This window comes from Syzygium oleosum, unplaced genomic scaffold (genome assembly GCF_021117445.2).
Source record: "Syzygium oleosum isolate NSW1041296 unplaced genomic scaffold, Sole_v2.1 Sole_v2.35, whole genome shotgun sequence".
Taxonomy (NCBI): domain Eukaryota; kingdom Viridiplantae; phylum Streptophyta; class Magnoliopsida; order Myrtales; family Myrtaceae; genus Syzygium; species Syzygium oleosum.
In genome coordinates this window covers 2,145,075-2,162,119 of record NW_026607519.1, presented here as the reverse complement: position 1 = coordinate 2,162,119, position 17,045 = coordinate 2,145,075, and the positions used below count along the sequence as shown (strand labels likewise).

General features: G+C 40.0%; 2 protein-coding genes across 5 annotated transcripts; one reads left to right on the top strand and one right to left on the bottom strand.

The window, feature by feature from the left end:
- The first annotated feature begins 3,625 nt into the window (after window positions 1-3,625).
- On the top strand, window positions 3,626-7,908 carry LOC115676800 (uncharacterized). 4 transcript variants are annotated; one of them, XM_030599806.2, is made up of 7 exons: window positions 3,626-3,810; window positions 4,549-4,789; window positions 5,313-5,651; window positions 5,739-5,785; window positions 6,146-6,208; window positions 7,245-7,377; window positions 7,550-7,908. In XM_030599806.2, exons 2-7 carry the CDS (start codon window positions 4,678-4,680, stop codon window positions 7,564-7,566), a joined length of 711 nt encoding a protein of 236 aa, XP_030455666.2. In that variant the 5' UTR covers window positions 3,626-3,810; window positions 4,549-4,677; the 3' UTR covers window positions 7,567-7,908. The 4 variants fall into 4 exon arrangements, with proteins under 4 accessions (XP_030455666.2, XP_030455668.2, XP_030455669.2 ...); XM_030599808.2 differs by having other exon boundaries at window positions 3,627-3,810; window positions 5,313-5,648; XM_030599809.2 differs by having other exon boundaries at window positions 3,627-3,810; window positions 5,739-5,773.
- A 122-nt stretch (window positions 7,909-8,030) lies between these two features.
- On the bottom strand, window positions 8,031-12,489 carry LOC115676799 (ankyrin repeat-containing protein At5g02620-like). Its single transcript, XM_030599805.2, has 3 exons — window positions 11,802-12,489; window positions 9,405-9,922; window positions 8,031-8,866 (listed from the first exon to the last, which is right to left on the bottom strand). Exons 1-3 carry the CDS (start codon window positions 12,427-12,429, stop codon window positions 8,138-8,140), a joined length of 1,875 nt encoding a protein of 624 aa, XP_030455665.2. The 5' UTR covers window positions 12,430-12,489; the 3' UTR covers window positions 8,031-8,137.
- Window positions 12,490-17,045: the final 4,556 nt, after the last annotated feature.

The window sequence follows — 17,045 nt, the reverse complement described above, 5'->3', positions numbered from 1 at the left end:
TACCTCCAACTTAACTATAATTTGAGCATGTAACTAAATAACATCCATGGCGAGCCCAATAGATGAATACTAATTATTATATCGACGTCGACAATACTTACAACATTGTGAGAATCGATAAATTTGACAAATGGGTGAATTGATATTATTCGACTCGGTAGAAAGTTGTTCCATATTAAGACAAGCTTAATATAATATCGCACCCGCTCCATAATTTGATTATCTTTGACTTCACTTATGTGCTTGACCTAAGTCGTCTCACTGTTAATTGCGATTATGCATCATGGATGTGTGCGTTGACCCCGGGGTTAGATGGTTAAGTGTCTCAATGAAGCAATGTCTAACCACAGTTAATGAGGCAAAGCACGATAAGATGGTCAAACCATAATTAATCAAATTTATGGACTTTATGTACTAGCAAAAAGGGACCAATTTAGCTGGATTTCTACGGATCAAAGCTGAACCGGCGTTTACATGGCCGGTTGGTTTGGCCGGTCAAAAATTCCAAAGATCCCATTTGACGTTGACTCGGTGTATTAGAGGGTCCGCATCGTTTGAAATAATTAATCAACGGAAAATTAGGTAATCTTATATTTTAGGTAGTTTGATATTTTAACTTTAAAAGAAAATCACAAAAATATCTTATGCATATCTAATATATAGAATTATTTTCATAATTTTCATGTCATTGCATGTCGTATTAAATTAGTTCATATTTCTTTTGTCCATCGTTAGAATTAGGTCATATAAATTGCATGTCGTATGTCATTAGATAAATTAGGATTGTATAGGCTTAGATCAAAAGTACATCTCATGCATTGCATGTAGTTTAATTTTTATAAAAAGAATTTAAAACCAAAAAGAATTAGAAGTGGTGTTTAGGCTATGCAAGCATTCTTAATTAACATATTGCGGATATTGAGATATTAATCATAGTGAAGTTATGCTTTGCTTCGCATTGAGATTAGCTCTATTTCGAGCAATTTATTTATTATTTTTTTTTTTTGGTCGAAAATGCATCCTTTCATTTCATGCTTTGATTATTGAGTGTTACGTTAACTACTTGCGCACCCGCATAATCACCTCTTACATGTTTGCTTTTTAAGTTAAGATTGATCAAGATTGCCTGCAAAATATTTTTGGAATTAAAGAGAAAATATATCAAAAGGGCATTAGATTAATCTAGCATAATCAAGACTTCGTATCCATGAATCTCTTATTCGTGAAAGTAAAGTGCTCTCCCACACTTCACTTGGGTGTCTAATCGACCCATCCTTAACTGATTAGCGGCTACTCTTGAATAAACTTATTTGCATGTTAAGTTGATTAAATCATAATCCCAAAGTCGAAGTTGATATGGATTTGCAAAGTCTACGCTAATTTTTTGGGCTTAGTAATCTATTAGCTTTCCCAAATTCATCTCTGGGAAAGCCAGGACAAAGGCGACCCACGCGTTGTGCAAAATTAATATACTTAATGAATAATCACGTTGTTGAGAAAAATTTTAACTGATTGTATATATTGCGGTATAAAAAAAAGTAAATTTTATTTTGTTTTATTCTCTAAAGCAAAACCATGGTCCTTGCACGGTTTATGAGAAGTTATGATAGAAAGTTACATATAGAGATCCAAAGCGTATCTCTATAATAATTATCCCGACCTCGAAGATGGTTGAAAAGAAGTGGAAAAGGAAAATTAAAAGAATAAGATAGAAAAGTAGCAATCAAAGAGGATTCTTTAACATTCTAAAGTATTAATCAAGCTAATAAGAGAAAACTCTAGAAAACTGTATAATTGCTTTTATGTATGTTTACATAAATTAAACAAGAAATTACCACCGAAATTTTTAAAAAATTGGAACTATGCCATTGAAAGTCCTTCACACAGTCTTTTAATAATGCCATTAAGTTGAATAAATCATTTCTTAAAATTACTATTATATCAGGAGAGAAAATCTCAACTCAAGTTGAGAAGATAGAGCCTTCCTCAAATGAGACTTATATCCCATTAAAAAACAATTCAAGATGTTGATGAGACTCCACATGTGATTGTCGCGTTGCATAAAATTTCCTTTTGACAACCTTTCGACCGTTGACTTATAACATTAATCTCTTTTGAGTTTTCACTTCCTTTCACTCTAAATTTGAAAAGATGGATTAGGATAAAATACCTGGAAGTACATAATGTATCCATTCAATTTGAAACTAAGTTAAAAAGAGAAATCTATCATAGCTACGTATATAATATACTAGAATACATGAATTTATGCATGTAAGCTAACGTTAGTAAAATAATTTGAAAATGATAGCTTATCTTATACGTACATAAATTTCACTTAATATTCACTAGCTTTTCTTGTTACGACAAAAGTTAATTCCTAAAAAATAAAAATAAAAATTACAATGATGAAACCTGTATAATCGAAGGGTATCCCTTGCCCACGTCGCCATCCTCCAACCTCAGGCATCGCGTCTCTCTCTCTCTCTCCCCACCCCGCGCCACTGCCTCTCTCCTTTCTCTATAGCTTCCTTGAGTTCACCACCTTGGCCCCGTCGGCCCCATCTCGCCATCAAATCCTTCCCCCTCGCTAGTTGGTTGTGAAATTCATGAAGATATATGCATTTGTTCTTACCGACTAATTGTTTTGCCCTGTGCATTTGTGCTCGTGTTGATGTTAACAAACTTTTATTGATCTTGACATTGAGGGAAATTTCAAATAAAAGCTTAAAATAAGGCCATTTTCTTAAAAGGGAGTTCAGAGTGGATTCTGTCTCGTACAAGAGCTTGGAATGGTCAAATTAGTTTCAAATAAGAACCCGAACTCACAGAGCGACCAAATCTTCACCAGCCGGCTTATTCAAGCGGACAACATCAAAAGCCATACTATTCGAAATTTTCTGCTTTAACCCAATTTGAAGAAGCCCCAAATTGATGCTAGGGTTCTTAGAAGTTTTTTTTTTCGGGCAATTTTCCTCCTAATATCACTAAAGTAGCTTCAATTTAAGGCTCTTTAGTTCATATTCAATGATCATTCGACCCCGACAAGACCCTTAACCTTAGATAAGAGTCGCCAACATCTAGCTCGAATTTCGAATTTTATTGAGGATCAAAATTAGACAGCCAGGAAAATGGGTGCCAAAAATTCTCCTCAGCACCCTCCAGTAGTCACACCACAAGGAGCAAACATTATCTTCCATTTGGGCTTCAAATCATAAAATTTTTCACGTAAAATCGCCCCATTTTGCTACTGGAATAAGCCGGCCGGTGAACATTTAGCTGGCTGGTGAAATCGTGCCCCTATTTGATATTAAATTGGTCACTTCATGCACTTATTTAAAACAAAATCCACTTTATATTTCTTTTGAGAAAATGCCGCAACTTCATATCCTTACTTGAAACTTTGCTCGATTTAAATCGTCCCTCGTCTCTCTCGCTCTCGGTTTTGTTGGTTCGCAGCCACTTTATACGTAGAAGGAAAAGAAAAAGGAGGGAAAGTGAATAGAGCCAAAAAAAATTCAAAATTACTCACGTGGAATGGCGATTTTACCCTTTTCAAGGGAAAACTGCACAGCAACTTCTGGTCTCCTTCTCGCTCGCTCTCTCTTCCCCGAATTTCCCGACCAAACATCGCCGCCTACGGTGGTCGGAAATTCGCGAGCGCTCTGCTTCTCCTCCTTCCTATCTTCTCCGAGGAGGGAACTGCGTTTCAGAGAGAGAGAGAGAGTGAGTTCACGGCTGTGGAGGCAACGCTTCTCAGCCCAAGGTTCTTCCATCGTGGACCCTTCGCCGTCAAACGAAGTTTCTTTCGAGGTTCGTCTCTCGTTCGCAATTTCTCTCGGGGAAAACTAGCGAATTCTCTCGTTTCTTCAGCGACCCAACTGATAATGACGCGCGGCGGCTGGGGTTTTTTCGTTTCTGGTGATTGGGTGATTTAGTTTTGCATTGTTGGTGTTTTTTTTGTTTCTGGGATTCGACCATTTTAGTCGCCATAGTTTGTTCATTGAGATGGCTGTTACTGATCGATACCCTTTTTCTGGTATTGGTTGGGATGTTCTTTTCTCCTGTTGTTTTGCCTTTTGGTGAGTGATTTCGCGATTGAGATACATGATGGGACTGATATTTGATTTAATTTGCAATCTGGATGTTCGGCTGTGTAAGTAGTAGCTGCAGGATCGAGCCACTGCATATATTTATCTTTTCCAAATCGTTCCGTGGCTCGAAGTTTCTCTAGACATTGACCGTGAGATCGGAGAAATTCCCTTTTGAAAGCTGATTCTGAAATTAACAAACAGAGAGAGAGAGAGGATTTTGTATAGAAATCGCGGGTTTGACAAATTCTGTCCCTGATCACAAAGATCATGGGCTTGAACGATGGATACATTTCCACAGTTCTTGCCTGCCATTCTCCAGCATTCGATATTGTGTCCCTAATGGCGCATCAAATTACTGCTTGACTTCTATAGTGTGACGAAAGTGGGTGTATTAGACGATTTTGAGAGCGCTTTTGTTAGTGTCAACTCACATTGTTAAATGGCTATGTTTCTTCAGGCTGTGGCACCATTCAGTGGTGATGTTCCTATAGCACTCTATTGAACAGCTGCATACAAGTCCATTTTGCTGGCGGCTAGTCCAATTTGCCCGTACGCGCGTGTGTGTGACGCATACTAAAATCTCTAAATGCCAAGAAAGAGAGCAAAGAGAGCTGCTAAACAACCTGCTCCACCACCCGGTGGAGATGAGGAAAGGCCATTAGAGAAAGCCCAAGACGATGCTTCGACGGACCCGGAAGGTGCATAGTTCATATCTTCAGCTGCATCGCATCTATTTGTTATGATCATTTTCGCTGTTGTATGCAGTTAATCTACTTGCAGCTTTTCTAGGCCTTCAATTTGAATGGCCATTATGCTTCTTTGATTTTGGAACTATTTGGCTTGTAAGTTCTTGAGCTTTTGACGACTTCAATATGTGCTTAGTTAAGTTGCCAATAGTAAGACTAGATATATGTTAAGTGTGGGCGTAAGGATTTTTAATCCAAAGTACATCGATCAATCGTATATGTTTACATTCAGCGGTAAAATACAACTGAGTTTTTCACTAATATTTAGGGGAAACTTGGAACAGCAGTAGGTAGTAGCTTATATCAGTTTAGGCAAAGCCAAACTGTTTAAGCACCTATCCTGGCAGTTTTTTCTTGGCTAAGTGGTTTTTCCATGAGAAGTTGAGATGGGTTGTCTTCAAATATTTAAGGTTGTGTAATTGTATTCTTGGGTCTTTCCTTATGTTTTTGTCACCTATCTAATGAATGTCCACAGTGGAAAAAAGAGTTGCAGCAATCAGAGCTATTCGTGATGTACAGATTGAGCATTTGCTGACTGAGTTATGCCTACTGCGCTCGTGTATGACTGAGGAACAGATGGGAAGTCCCGTGCTCCAGTTTTTCACAGAAAATCTTCCACATCTATCATTTGATCTAGACAGAGAAGATGGGCAGTTCAAAGTCCATTGGGGAAATAAAGATGGAAAATTATGTCTGGACAATACTGATGGAAAAACTCTACATGCTTCACTTCTCCACCGAATGTCCATAGCTCATCCTGGAAACTCTGATGCAGTTCCATTCTTTGGTGGCTTTGAGTTTTCCACCAAAGGTGGTTTGTTTGTTCTTGAAGCATACACAACATAGGAAAGATATTTAAAATCCGACTCCTATACTCAGTGGATCTACTTGATTATTGCAGGGAAAGCAGGCCTTCTTAGTTCGGAAAATTTGCAAGTAAGGGACTTTGTATGTTCTTTCAAAGCTTTCATCCTCTAGCTTTTGGCCCTATTAGATGTTGGCTTAAAGAGTGGCACCCTTAAGAATCTTTCACCTCTTATAGCTGCTGTCTTCTCCTTTTTTTATGGACAACCAAAAGATACTCAAACCAGTCTGCAATGATTATTCCTTCTTTGTTCTTGTTTTAGTTAGAGACTGTTCCTGGTATAGTAATCTCATCTCGTTAATGATGAAAATTTCGAATTTTACCCTTTTACTAATATCAGTTCATTGAATGACAGTAGGGCGTCTAAAGAATCTTGTACCTAACCTGACTTTGCTGCTAACTTCACTGATGAATTTCTTGTTATGCTTAAAAAATTGTTATAGGTTTTGGATGAGCCATCAGACTGTCAGATGCTTGGGCTGCCGGATACTCTTAGAACTCCTGGGGTTAGTTTCTGAATAACTATTCAGTACCAACTTTCTCCCCACCCCATCCCCACCCCTCTCCTTTCTCTTCTCGAATTTTGGCTATTTGAACAATTTTGACAAATAACAAATGTAAGGCTCCGAAGTCATCATCTCGGTAACTTAGACATATCTATCGTTTCAGCATGGAGATGGTTGAGAAAACAAAATCCAAGATCTTTCTTCATTTAAGATGAAGTTGTTGTGATTGTCACATAAGCTTGTATTGAACAAAATAGCAAGGAGTTAAAAAGTATAAGTCATAAATTATTTAGAACACAAATAATTGCCTGCCTAACTTCCAAGCGTTATGTTTTGACCAAAAAAAAACTTTCAAATGTCATGAACAACCCACCTTGTCATGTCTCATAAAAAATTCATCTCCTCGACCAATTTTGACAGAAGATTTCATGTGTTTCAAGTTTCATGTATAATCTATGTCACATTGCAGCTATGTAGATATTATCATTTATATCCAAGGCCAGTGAGCCTTTTCCAGTTCGAATTGTAACCTTAAATTTATTTTTCAATTTGAACGTAAATTTTTCTGCCAAAAAAGCCTTGATGTAAAATTGAGGTTGGCACTCTGCATCATTCTAGAAGTAAAGCATATAAACTATGTTTCTTAGGAGGTATGATAGAAACTGTGGACCTTACTGGAACTTTTGAGGCTGTTGCAGGATGTGTATTATGTATCAGAGCTTTGCAGGGATTTTATATAACTGTGGTGACATTATTGCCCATGTAAAACCTATCAGTAAAAGATGCACCAAGTTTTTATGTTCAGCCAAGACTTGTAAGGTGTACCTTTTCATATGCTTTTAAATGGTTTTTTTGGTGAAATTATTCAGTTAAATAGTGACGTTTAAAATAATTAAATGTACAGAATTACATGAGTTCTTTTTTCAGCACTAACTCGGTCTTCAAATAATTAGTGCCCTCTGTTACTTTGTAGTTGGAATTGTTCTGCTTCATATGGTATGTAAATCTCTTTCACCACGTTGCTTGTCCTCTGCAGCTGAGTAGCCAAAGGCTCTCCATAGGGATGACACCTAAAACCTTAAGGTTGCCTAAGCCTGGGGAGATGCTTCTATCTGTTCGTGGTTCTCCTCTCGGTGTCTTCAAAGAAGAGAACATGGAAGTGATAAACGGTATGATTGGATCCGTGTTAGAACCTTTTTGCATTAAGATGTTTAGACAAGGAATCTGTTTAATCAGAAGGGTCAACTGGACTACCTGCAGATGGAGGGATATTGCTTTCTTAGAGCGGGAATTTTTCTCTCTCTCTCTCTCTCTGACTTGTTTTTCTTTCATCATTTGCAGAATCTGATGAAGATTGACTAGATCCAAATCTGTCGGGAATCATGCTTTAAGAGTGGCAGCAAAATGTCGATTCAGTCTAATTGCCACTGCTATAACAGAGAAGCTTTTGCCATGATAAGCGAATCTGAGCTTGTATTGAAAATTGAATTGCTGCTGCTTATACATCGAAAATAGGTGCTGGTCAACTGCACTGTCTTGTTTCTAGGGATGTATTCTTCCTTTCTATGTCGATGGGTCAAGTAGATCATTGAGCTTATTCTGTTACATGCACCATGAAATGTTTCTGTGGCATAGCTAACTCGGGTTTGCTGATCCATTACTTTTGCTTGCCAATCTAAAAAAAAATTTCAAGCCTGAAACATTTAAATTGCAGTTCTTTTTGCGGGGAAAAAAACTTTTGTGCCATGATTGGAAAATCACGACTTCCCATCTAGCATGTGAGCCCAGTTGTATGATGTGCTAGTTATTCATGAATGCACCATTTGCTAAATTAACTGGGTCAACGATATATGATAAATTCCATTTGGACATACATGATCAAGAATGGAATCAATAGGTGTTATATTATCTGTTTTCATTCCTTACCCATCACAACTTGCACGTATATGAAGATCGAAGACTAGATTCCCTATCAATAGTCCTAATCCTCCCATAACCAGCCAACAAGTTCCCGATGGATCTTGCAGGTGGACAAGTTCGGAAACCAAATCTGACCTCTGGGTTCATGAATCGACCGATCAAGCAAATCATTACCAGTGACCCTGCCAGAGCATAACCCATGATCGCCAACCCAATGGTTTTGGCCAACACGATGTACATGCCCGAAGCAAAGGCTAGTACCATACCTAGAACAGCAATGTAAATACTGACTCCAGCAACATGCACATATCGCATTCCCACGGGCTCAAATTTGCCAGTTAGAGACAAATCGAACTGGAGGTAGATTGCAAGGACCGAGAAACAGAATGCTGTTGTGTTAAACACCACAAAGGCTTTGAAAGCCGCTTGTCTCGCGAAAGTTGCTGTCCCTTGGTCGGGCCCGTTGTCATTGTAGCCACCAGGCATTGTGAATGCTGCCGCAAAGGTGACCGTGGCAATAAACATTGCGATGAGCAGATAGTTGTCATGCACACATCCTTTTGATTTTTCGAATTTCTCTCGGTAGACCATATTCCCTGTGGTCATGGAAATGCTTGATCTTTCCTCACCATATTGCTTCTCAAGTCTCTTCACATGTTTAATAACCCGGTCTTGCATATCGTTGACACAAAACCATGCTTCCAACAAGTACTGAACTTTTGCAGCTTTAAATCCAACCTAAATGCACAGAATAAATCAATCGATCAATTATGGCATTTGTTACATAGGTGAAGGCAACATTTGATCAACCACATACAAAATGATCGTTGAAAGTGGACATATAGATGTTCCTCACTAGTTTTTCAACATGTCAAGACCCTGCTATGCCTTCCATACTTGAGATGAAACTGTTTAAGTTGTAGAAATTGAAAGTTACTTCAGTGTAAGATCAGTTTAGCGTTAAGGTCAACTCCGCACATTGGCTCAACGAAGTATGAGGTTGATGGGAAAGAAAAACCTACTCGGCACTGCATCTAAGGATAAACTCAAGGAAGAAAAGTGAGCTCATTCTGGTTATTGTTTGCGCATGCTTCATGACTGACCCTCGCCTTATGCCAAAGGCCGAGGTTTCGCCTAAGACTACAACGTGCAAATCGATTGCAAATAGAATGCATATGATGTGAAATATTTCTCGCTCCTATTTTGAGTGGATCCGACATAGAATGCATATGATGTGAAATAAATGCAAGTTGCATCACCATGCAAGAAAACGTACCTTTTCATGACCATCGAAAATGCCTAGGGCTGTCAAACGTTCCTTATTCGTGGCTGTGATGTCGACCCTCTCATCACGTGCTAGGATGTTCATCATGTCGTAGTCTCGGCAAAGAGCAGCCAAATGGAGAGCAGTGTTTCCATCTTTGTCTCGTACATTTATAAGATCCTCCAGTTTCGGTGTCTCCAACATGTGCTTGACGACCTTTATCTGTCCGCCTAATACTGCAGAGTGAAGAGCAGTTTGTCCTCTGCCATTTATCGAATCACAAGCGTCGGGACAGAATTTAATTAGCTCGTCCAGTACATCGATATGGCCAAGGAGCGCTGCAATATGAAGAGCGGATGCGCCGTCTTTGGCTAACAGGTATGCAGCGGAGACCTCATGCCGCAATAGTATTTGAACTGCTTCAACTTTGCCGAAGTGAGCAGCATAATGAAGAGGAGTCCACCCAATGTCATCTCCTTCACTGATCATGTGCGGTCTCTTGTTCACGATCGTTCTTAAGCAATCATGTCCTTCACACAGATCATAACCAAGAGAACCATCAAAATCTATCAAGACAGCTTTCCTGTGCCTGTAGAATAACTTTCATTTCAAAATGCAGCTTGATAATTTTTTTGCCTTCGGGCTAAGTACAGATTTAGGCCTTTCAAGTTTCAATGTTTGTGCAGTTTGATCCTCTAATTTTACTTTGCTCAACTAAGTTCTGTAACTTTTTTAACTTGTGCAATTTGGTCTTTTAAGTTTCACTGCAATCAAGTGCTTTAACTCTTTGGATTTGTGCAATCACATCCTTCGGTCAACCACTCTAACTAAATCGCCAAATCAGTTAACGACGTGGCATTGCTCATGTGATAGAAATGACACGTGATGTTAATTTGCTATCGAATGAGTAGAAAACAAATGGGGAAAAAGATCATAATATGTTAGTATTAGTTATTATTGGTAAACCTGCACTTGATTGCACAAATCAAGAAAATTAGAAGATCTGATCGCACAAAAAAACCTTAGAAGACCAAATGCGGATCAAGATATGTAAAGGACTTGAATGCAAAAAAAGTACCGAGTTTCCCAATGGCCTAACACTTAAAAAAATAAATCTATTCTTAGACCTTTCCTTTTGGGGGGAAAGATAGGCAACGTTAATTTACTTGCACATGGCATTGCTAATATATCTAATGCTAATAAAACTACCCAATTTGCGGCCGAGGCATACTTCATGCTTATCAACATTTCCCAGATAGACCCGTGCTAGCAATACACAATTACACGGTAAACCCGATAGTGGCCCGAGTTTAACATACGTAGCTTTTAACAAAAGTAGTGTTTTCATCGACGTGACTTGACACGATAACAAAATTCGATTGTGACATGTGAACACAAATCGTTAACCCTATCAATGGTACTTCGCTTCTTTGAAGACTCTCTTATTCAATTCTAATATGAGACGAGGACTTACACGGATACTGTGTTGAAGTGGTAGAGTTCACAGGAGAGTTTAAATGACTCCCAAGTGCTTTTGCATGGTTAAGCAATCCTTTGTTTTTGCTACATCAATGCCTTCACAACAAGTTATCTGATCAGGCTAAAGAAAAGTACAGAACCAGCCAGCCCGATTTGCATTAGAAAAGCTAGAGGTGATCGAACTGATCCCATGGTATGAGGAACTTACGTCCCATGGCTAAGTTAGCTACAACTATGGTGAGATACCAAGCTCTTTGGCCATGGCCTGCTGCTCTAGTTTCTTCTCCACTTTTTTCTCTCCTCTTGCTTAAGCTCTTCAAACTTCCAAGGATTCTTTTATCAAATGCCACATCACCCTTATACGCAAGTGATCCAATGCATGCAAAAAATCAGACTGTATAGTTCCTGCCAAGAGTATGGCCCAACTAAGATACATTAACTACTTCACTGCATTCCAAATTTCCGATTCGACACTTTTCTAACACAACTCATAAAGACTCTCACGGTTCCAAACACTGCCTTATTATGTAACTGTTACAATTGTTCCAAGTTAGCTAACCGCCTAGACGCCTCCACCCCACGCAGGAAACTTATGGTATTAGCATATGGATCAAGGAATAGACTTCTGCATGGATTAGGCGTACTGCACTTGTTCGATTTCTCACAGCATCAAGTGCGGACAATTTCCTGTTTGTGGCAACTATCCAGGCTTTTGGCTCTCATTTGATATGCTCGGCAAGATTAGTGGAACATTCGACGGGGATAAATTATTGAGTGAACATAATACATATACTAAAGTAATTCGGCTGAACCGCCAAGCCTGATAGATTTTTCTACCAAACATAGGCTTCCTCGCAAGAAGGAAAACATAGAGCGAGAAAGACTGCACGCAACTGAATTGTAAATTGCGGGAGAGACAGGCGCGCATACCTTGCGGAGTGTAGTAGATGGCCGCGTGCAACGCTGTCATGCCTTTGGGGCCTTTGGTAGAGGACGATGACGACGGCGACGGCGACGGCGGTGGAGAAGCATCTAATATGAGTTCGGCAATATCAAAAAACCCCTGCGCAGCAGCGAGATAGAGCGGGGACTCATCATCGCAGTTGGAGACATCGCACAGTGTTGGATCGGCTTCAACCAGCAACTTCACCGCCAAGGAATGGCCGTTCCTCACCGCTTGGTGCAGCGCGGTTTCCTTGTCGTCGTTCGCCTTCCGAAGAAGATCGACCAGCCTACCTCCTTCGATGTCGCCGTGCGGTGAACTTCTCAAGTAGTCAATTACGACTCGAACTATGTCGACGCACCCGACTCTTGCAGCAGTATGCAGCGGAGTGTGACCTTTGTAGTCCTCTTGCCAGAGGAGAGAGCCTCCTGAGGGGTGCTGATAGATGAGCTGCTCAACGAAACTCGCCTGCTTGTGCCGCGCCGCGATGTGGAGGACATTGTTGTCCATCGGCGTCTTCTGGTTCAACATGCATTCGGAGTGATCGTTATCCAACAATTTCATCAGTGAATCGAAGTCTCCCGACATTGCAGCCTCATACAGTTCGGGCTGCATCTCTCTCTCTCTCTCCGACACCAAGTATTCCTTATCTTCTGCCTGAAGGGATGAAGATATTGAGCATAATCTTAGATGACCAAGGAGAGAAACTTCGAAGTGTTTTCCATGAAACTCTCAGGAGTCAATGGCTCTCGGTCGACCCAGTTGTGTATGATGGGACAGGTAACAAGCATTCAAGGTGAGATCGCAGAAAACTACCATCTTGACTTTGACATGTACGGACAAGGGCCAAGTTTGGTTCAGCTTTGGGAAGGGGCCGCCCTTCCCAAAATGCTGAACCGTTTTGGTCCTGGCTTTCCGAGTCCCAGGAAGAGTCAAAGTTCAACATTTGGAATGCCGTTGGAATGCGAAGCCCAGTGGTCATGTTGGCATGTAGTTGAATCGGTTCTGAAAGCTAGTCCCGAGACCTCGCTTGAGGCCTTTACTAAGCATTCCACAACGTACTAAAAGCCTATTTTTCCACTTCCCAAAGTCACCTCTCTCAAATTTCAATTTTCCGATTTTGCGCACGTTCTCATCTTCTTCACCATGAGGGGTGGCCGGCAAGAGACCGGGCCGTGGGCGGATCTGGCCGAGCGAAGGGCCGGCGAGGTCGCCCCGACCTAGGGAGGCCCCTCTTCGCCGATCAACATCTCAATCTTATAAGGCAATTAAACATTTCGAAATGAGGAGGCGCCCTTCGAGAAGTCTGAAGACAAGCGTTGGCCATCCTTCCTTGGGCTGATCCGCGTCCAGTTTGACCAAGTGCCTACCGGTTTGGTTATTTTGTCCAACATTAATTGGACTATCTTCATTGTTTTGGCTTTGATTAGAGGAGTCAGGCTTCTCTGCATTACAATTACTGGGAGTTGACTAATCTGACCAATATTATTGACATTATTAAAAGCAAAGGAACTTTGGAAGGTACCTTATTTCCACTGGATTAACTTGGGATGGTGGTGGTTGATTGGAAGAACCTGACCTTGACAAAGCATAGTTGACAACATTAATGATTATTAGCCTCATCACATTCCACATGTGACTCAAGATATAATTAGCCAACTTAAGAAAAAAGCGGAAAAGAGAATTGGGGAATTTTTGTATATTTCTCTATGTATAATATTGATGATACATGAGCCTATTTATAAAATGTTCTAGATAACTATCTAAAGTAACAAAATATTACGATATCAAATACAATCAATTAGAATTAATCAAGAAAGATAATAGTATATCTAACATCCCCTCAAACTCAAGGTGATGTTTTTCTTCCAAAAAAAAAAACTCAAGGTGACATAAAAGAGGTCAACTCAAGTTTGGAGAAAAGATTTTGAAAACATCCAGGTGGATGGGCCTGAGTGAAAACATCAGCCGTATGATCAAGTGGGAACAAGAAGAATAGTACCACGAAGCACGTGAGAACGTATGAAATGACAATCTATTTCAATATGTTTGGTACACTTATGAAAAATATCATTATGTGCTATTTAGATAGCAGTCCGGTTATCACAACAAATGAACGTTCCACCATTATGATGGACTCCCATGTCTTTTAATATTAGCAACAACATGATGTTCTACTTCCTTACTAGATCGAGCAATAGTAGTCCGTTTCTTGCTCCGCTAAGAAGAAGAAGTAGCCTATAGTATAGCAACGATTAAGAGGGTCACTAGCTCAGTTAACATCAGAATAAACCGTCAACTCTAAGGTTGAATTAGCAGAAAAGTGAAGACCATGAAATATGACAACGAAGTATTCGAAGAACAGCAAAAAAGTGAGCCGTTCGCGGTGCGGTCATGAATTGACTTACAATATGAAGAGCATAAGCGATATCAAGACCGGTATACAAGACTACCAACCAACTGTGAATAAAGTGTAGGATTTAGAAGAGGAGTCACATCTTTGTCATCAAATTTGGCATTAGTCTCGGTGGGAATTGTAACAATCTCATTATCAACAAGTCCGGCCCGAGAAAGAAGATCAATGGCATATTTCGCTTGAGAAAGACAATAGCCGGAGGAATCTAAAGCAACCTCCAAGCCTAGAAAATAACTAAGTTGTCTGAGATCTTTCATTTCAAACTATTTACTCAAATATTGTTGTACTTTTTGTAATACCATTATGATCAACACTAGTAATAACCAGTCATCCACATATAAGAGTGGCAGAATATACCCGCGAGATGTTCGTTGAACAAAGAGAGCACTGTCATAGGGACTAGATGTAAACCTAAGGCCTTCCATGGTAGAACTAAACATGGAATACTATGCACGAGGAGCTTACTTCAATTCATATAATATTCGGCATAATCGACACACTTTATTAGGAGTTTAAGTGTATCCAGAAGGAGGCTCCATATAAATTTCTACGGTGAGATAATTGAGGAATGCATTTTTGACATTCATCTTAAACAGAGGTCATCGCTAGCAATGACAACAAGGAGGCTGCAAACAGAAGTAAGATATGCAACCGGAGCAAACTTCTCATTATAGTCAATGTAATAATCCTAAGTGAAGCCTTTTGCTATTAGTCTAGCTTTGTAGCGTTCCACAATACCATCTTCCTTTGTTTTGATCTTGTACACTCATTTACGACCTATAGCCCACTTTTCAAGAGACAAATCAACCAAATCCCAAGTGTGAGATTTTTCTAATGCTAGCAACTCATCTGCCATTGCTTGTTGTCAAGGAGGATTAGAACGAGATTCTCCAAATGTGTGAGGCTCATGAAAAGAAACAATGGTAGAATAACAGTGAAAATCACGAAGCCGAACAAAAAATTGACTTACACGGGTGGAACGATGAATGGGAGAAGAAGGATCGTGCAAGGGTGGAGAATCCGCGGATGGCACAGACATGTCAAGAACTGCCAAAGTGGGATAACCGGAGATACTTACATCAAGATTAGGAGAGGACAATTGCAAAGAGGAAGATTCAACTGTGTCATCTTCAGGAAATAAATCGACAGAAGGATTGGCGAAGAAGCGAACAGTTGGAGAGGATGCAAAAGGATTGAGAGACGAGAATATCTTATGTCCCTAAAAAGTAACATGACAAGAAATGCGAAGTCAATTAGAGACAGGATCCCAACACCTATACTCTTTATGCTCAATGCCATATCCAAGGAAGCAACATAGACGAGCTCGAGATGTTTATCCGATGGTGAAGAGTGTTTTTGGGACAATCTCAATAAGTTGAGCCATGTTCATGCGCTTGATATTCTTTGCTAGTCTCTCATGGTGAAGTAGGCAGGGATTAGCTTTCCTCTAGGTTCTGTTCCCAGATTGGAGATGTCTTCATGGACCACTAGGGCTCTCCCTGCGACCTTTTTTTTTTAAAGGTTCTTTACTTTTGTTGAAAGTCCCTCTGCTCATTGGACCACAACGTGGGGTGATAAGCTGCTTTGGTGTGTGCCTGTGGTTTGGCTACATGTAGCCATGCGTTATTCAAGCCAATTCTTGTGCATGACCCCTTACAGTAATCAGAAGCCACAGGGTATATAAGAGTCTGCACACCAAACCTCATAGGCCCGTGACTATCTCTCTCTCCTCGGCTCGAAAATTTCTCCAATGATGCAATTTTGAGTGGAGGGGAAGGCCAAGTATTGTTTTTTCGGGGGACAGGCTGTGACCTGTCTCTAGTGAATAATGTTCTTAGTTTTGTCATTCAACATGCAATCAACCCATTTGCAAGCGTGAACTGGAGAAACTCCAGTACCTTTGTGCAAGTGCTCTTGATAGATGCTTGTCCTTGAGAAAGTTTAGCAGCTTCCACAGAGTGGCTAAAATACCCATAAGCCATAACCCTATGTTATGTCCTTCAAAAATAATGGTTTTGCGGTATTGTCTGACACCGACGCTTTTTGTCAAGCACTCTGCAAAGCACACTTAAATCGCTACATCATATCGAGCAAAACGTTCGCTTAACTATATGCATAATGTGCTTCCCAGCTACAACTAGAGATGGGCAGAAGAAAAAGGTCTCCTCCATGTCCCGGCTATTTTCTGGAAATGAGAAAGAGATGCTAGCTACCGACAATTACGTGATAGAGAAGGTCCAACATTAAAAGATCGAAGGGACATGATACACATGCTTTCTTCTCTTGCCTCAGGCACGTAATTCACTCGCTTCTCAATAGACTTGACCTGATATCAAATTCACTGGTGCAGACAAGTCGAGAAGAATATGGTTGTGGAGGCCCTCCATATTCATCAGCTCATTCCTTTGTTTGGTCAAGGGAAAAGGAAAAGAAAATTCTGGGGCTTGATTCATTAGTCGTGAAATCAAACAATCATTCTTCATACACCAGCCAGCTAATGGTCCGAGAATGATGTCAGAATATGGAAGTCTGGTCTTAGTTATCTCCACTCCTCACACTTTCAATAAAATGGCGTCACTTGATACTTAGGACGCGTTTGGCAACCGGCCAAACAGTACCTATTTCTATTTTTTTTGTTCTCAGAATCAGTTTTGGAACAAAAATCCGTTTGATAAATATTTTGTTCTCGGGCACAAATTTGCAAAAATTTATTCCCAGAATCAAAAAGCAAAACAAAGTTGCTTCTTGATTCTGGAAACAAGAATCAGAAATGAAAAATAAATTTTTTTTTCTTCTTCTTCTTCTTCCTGGCCTG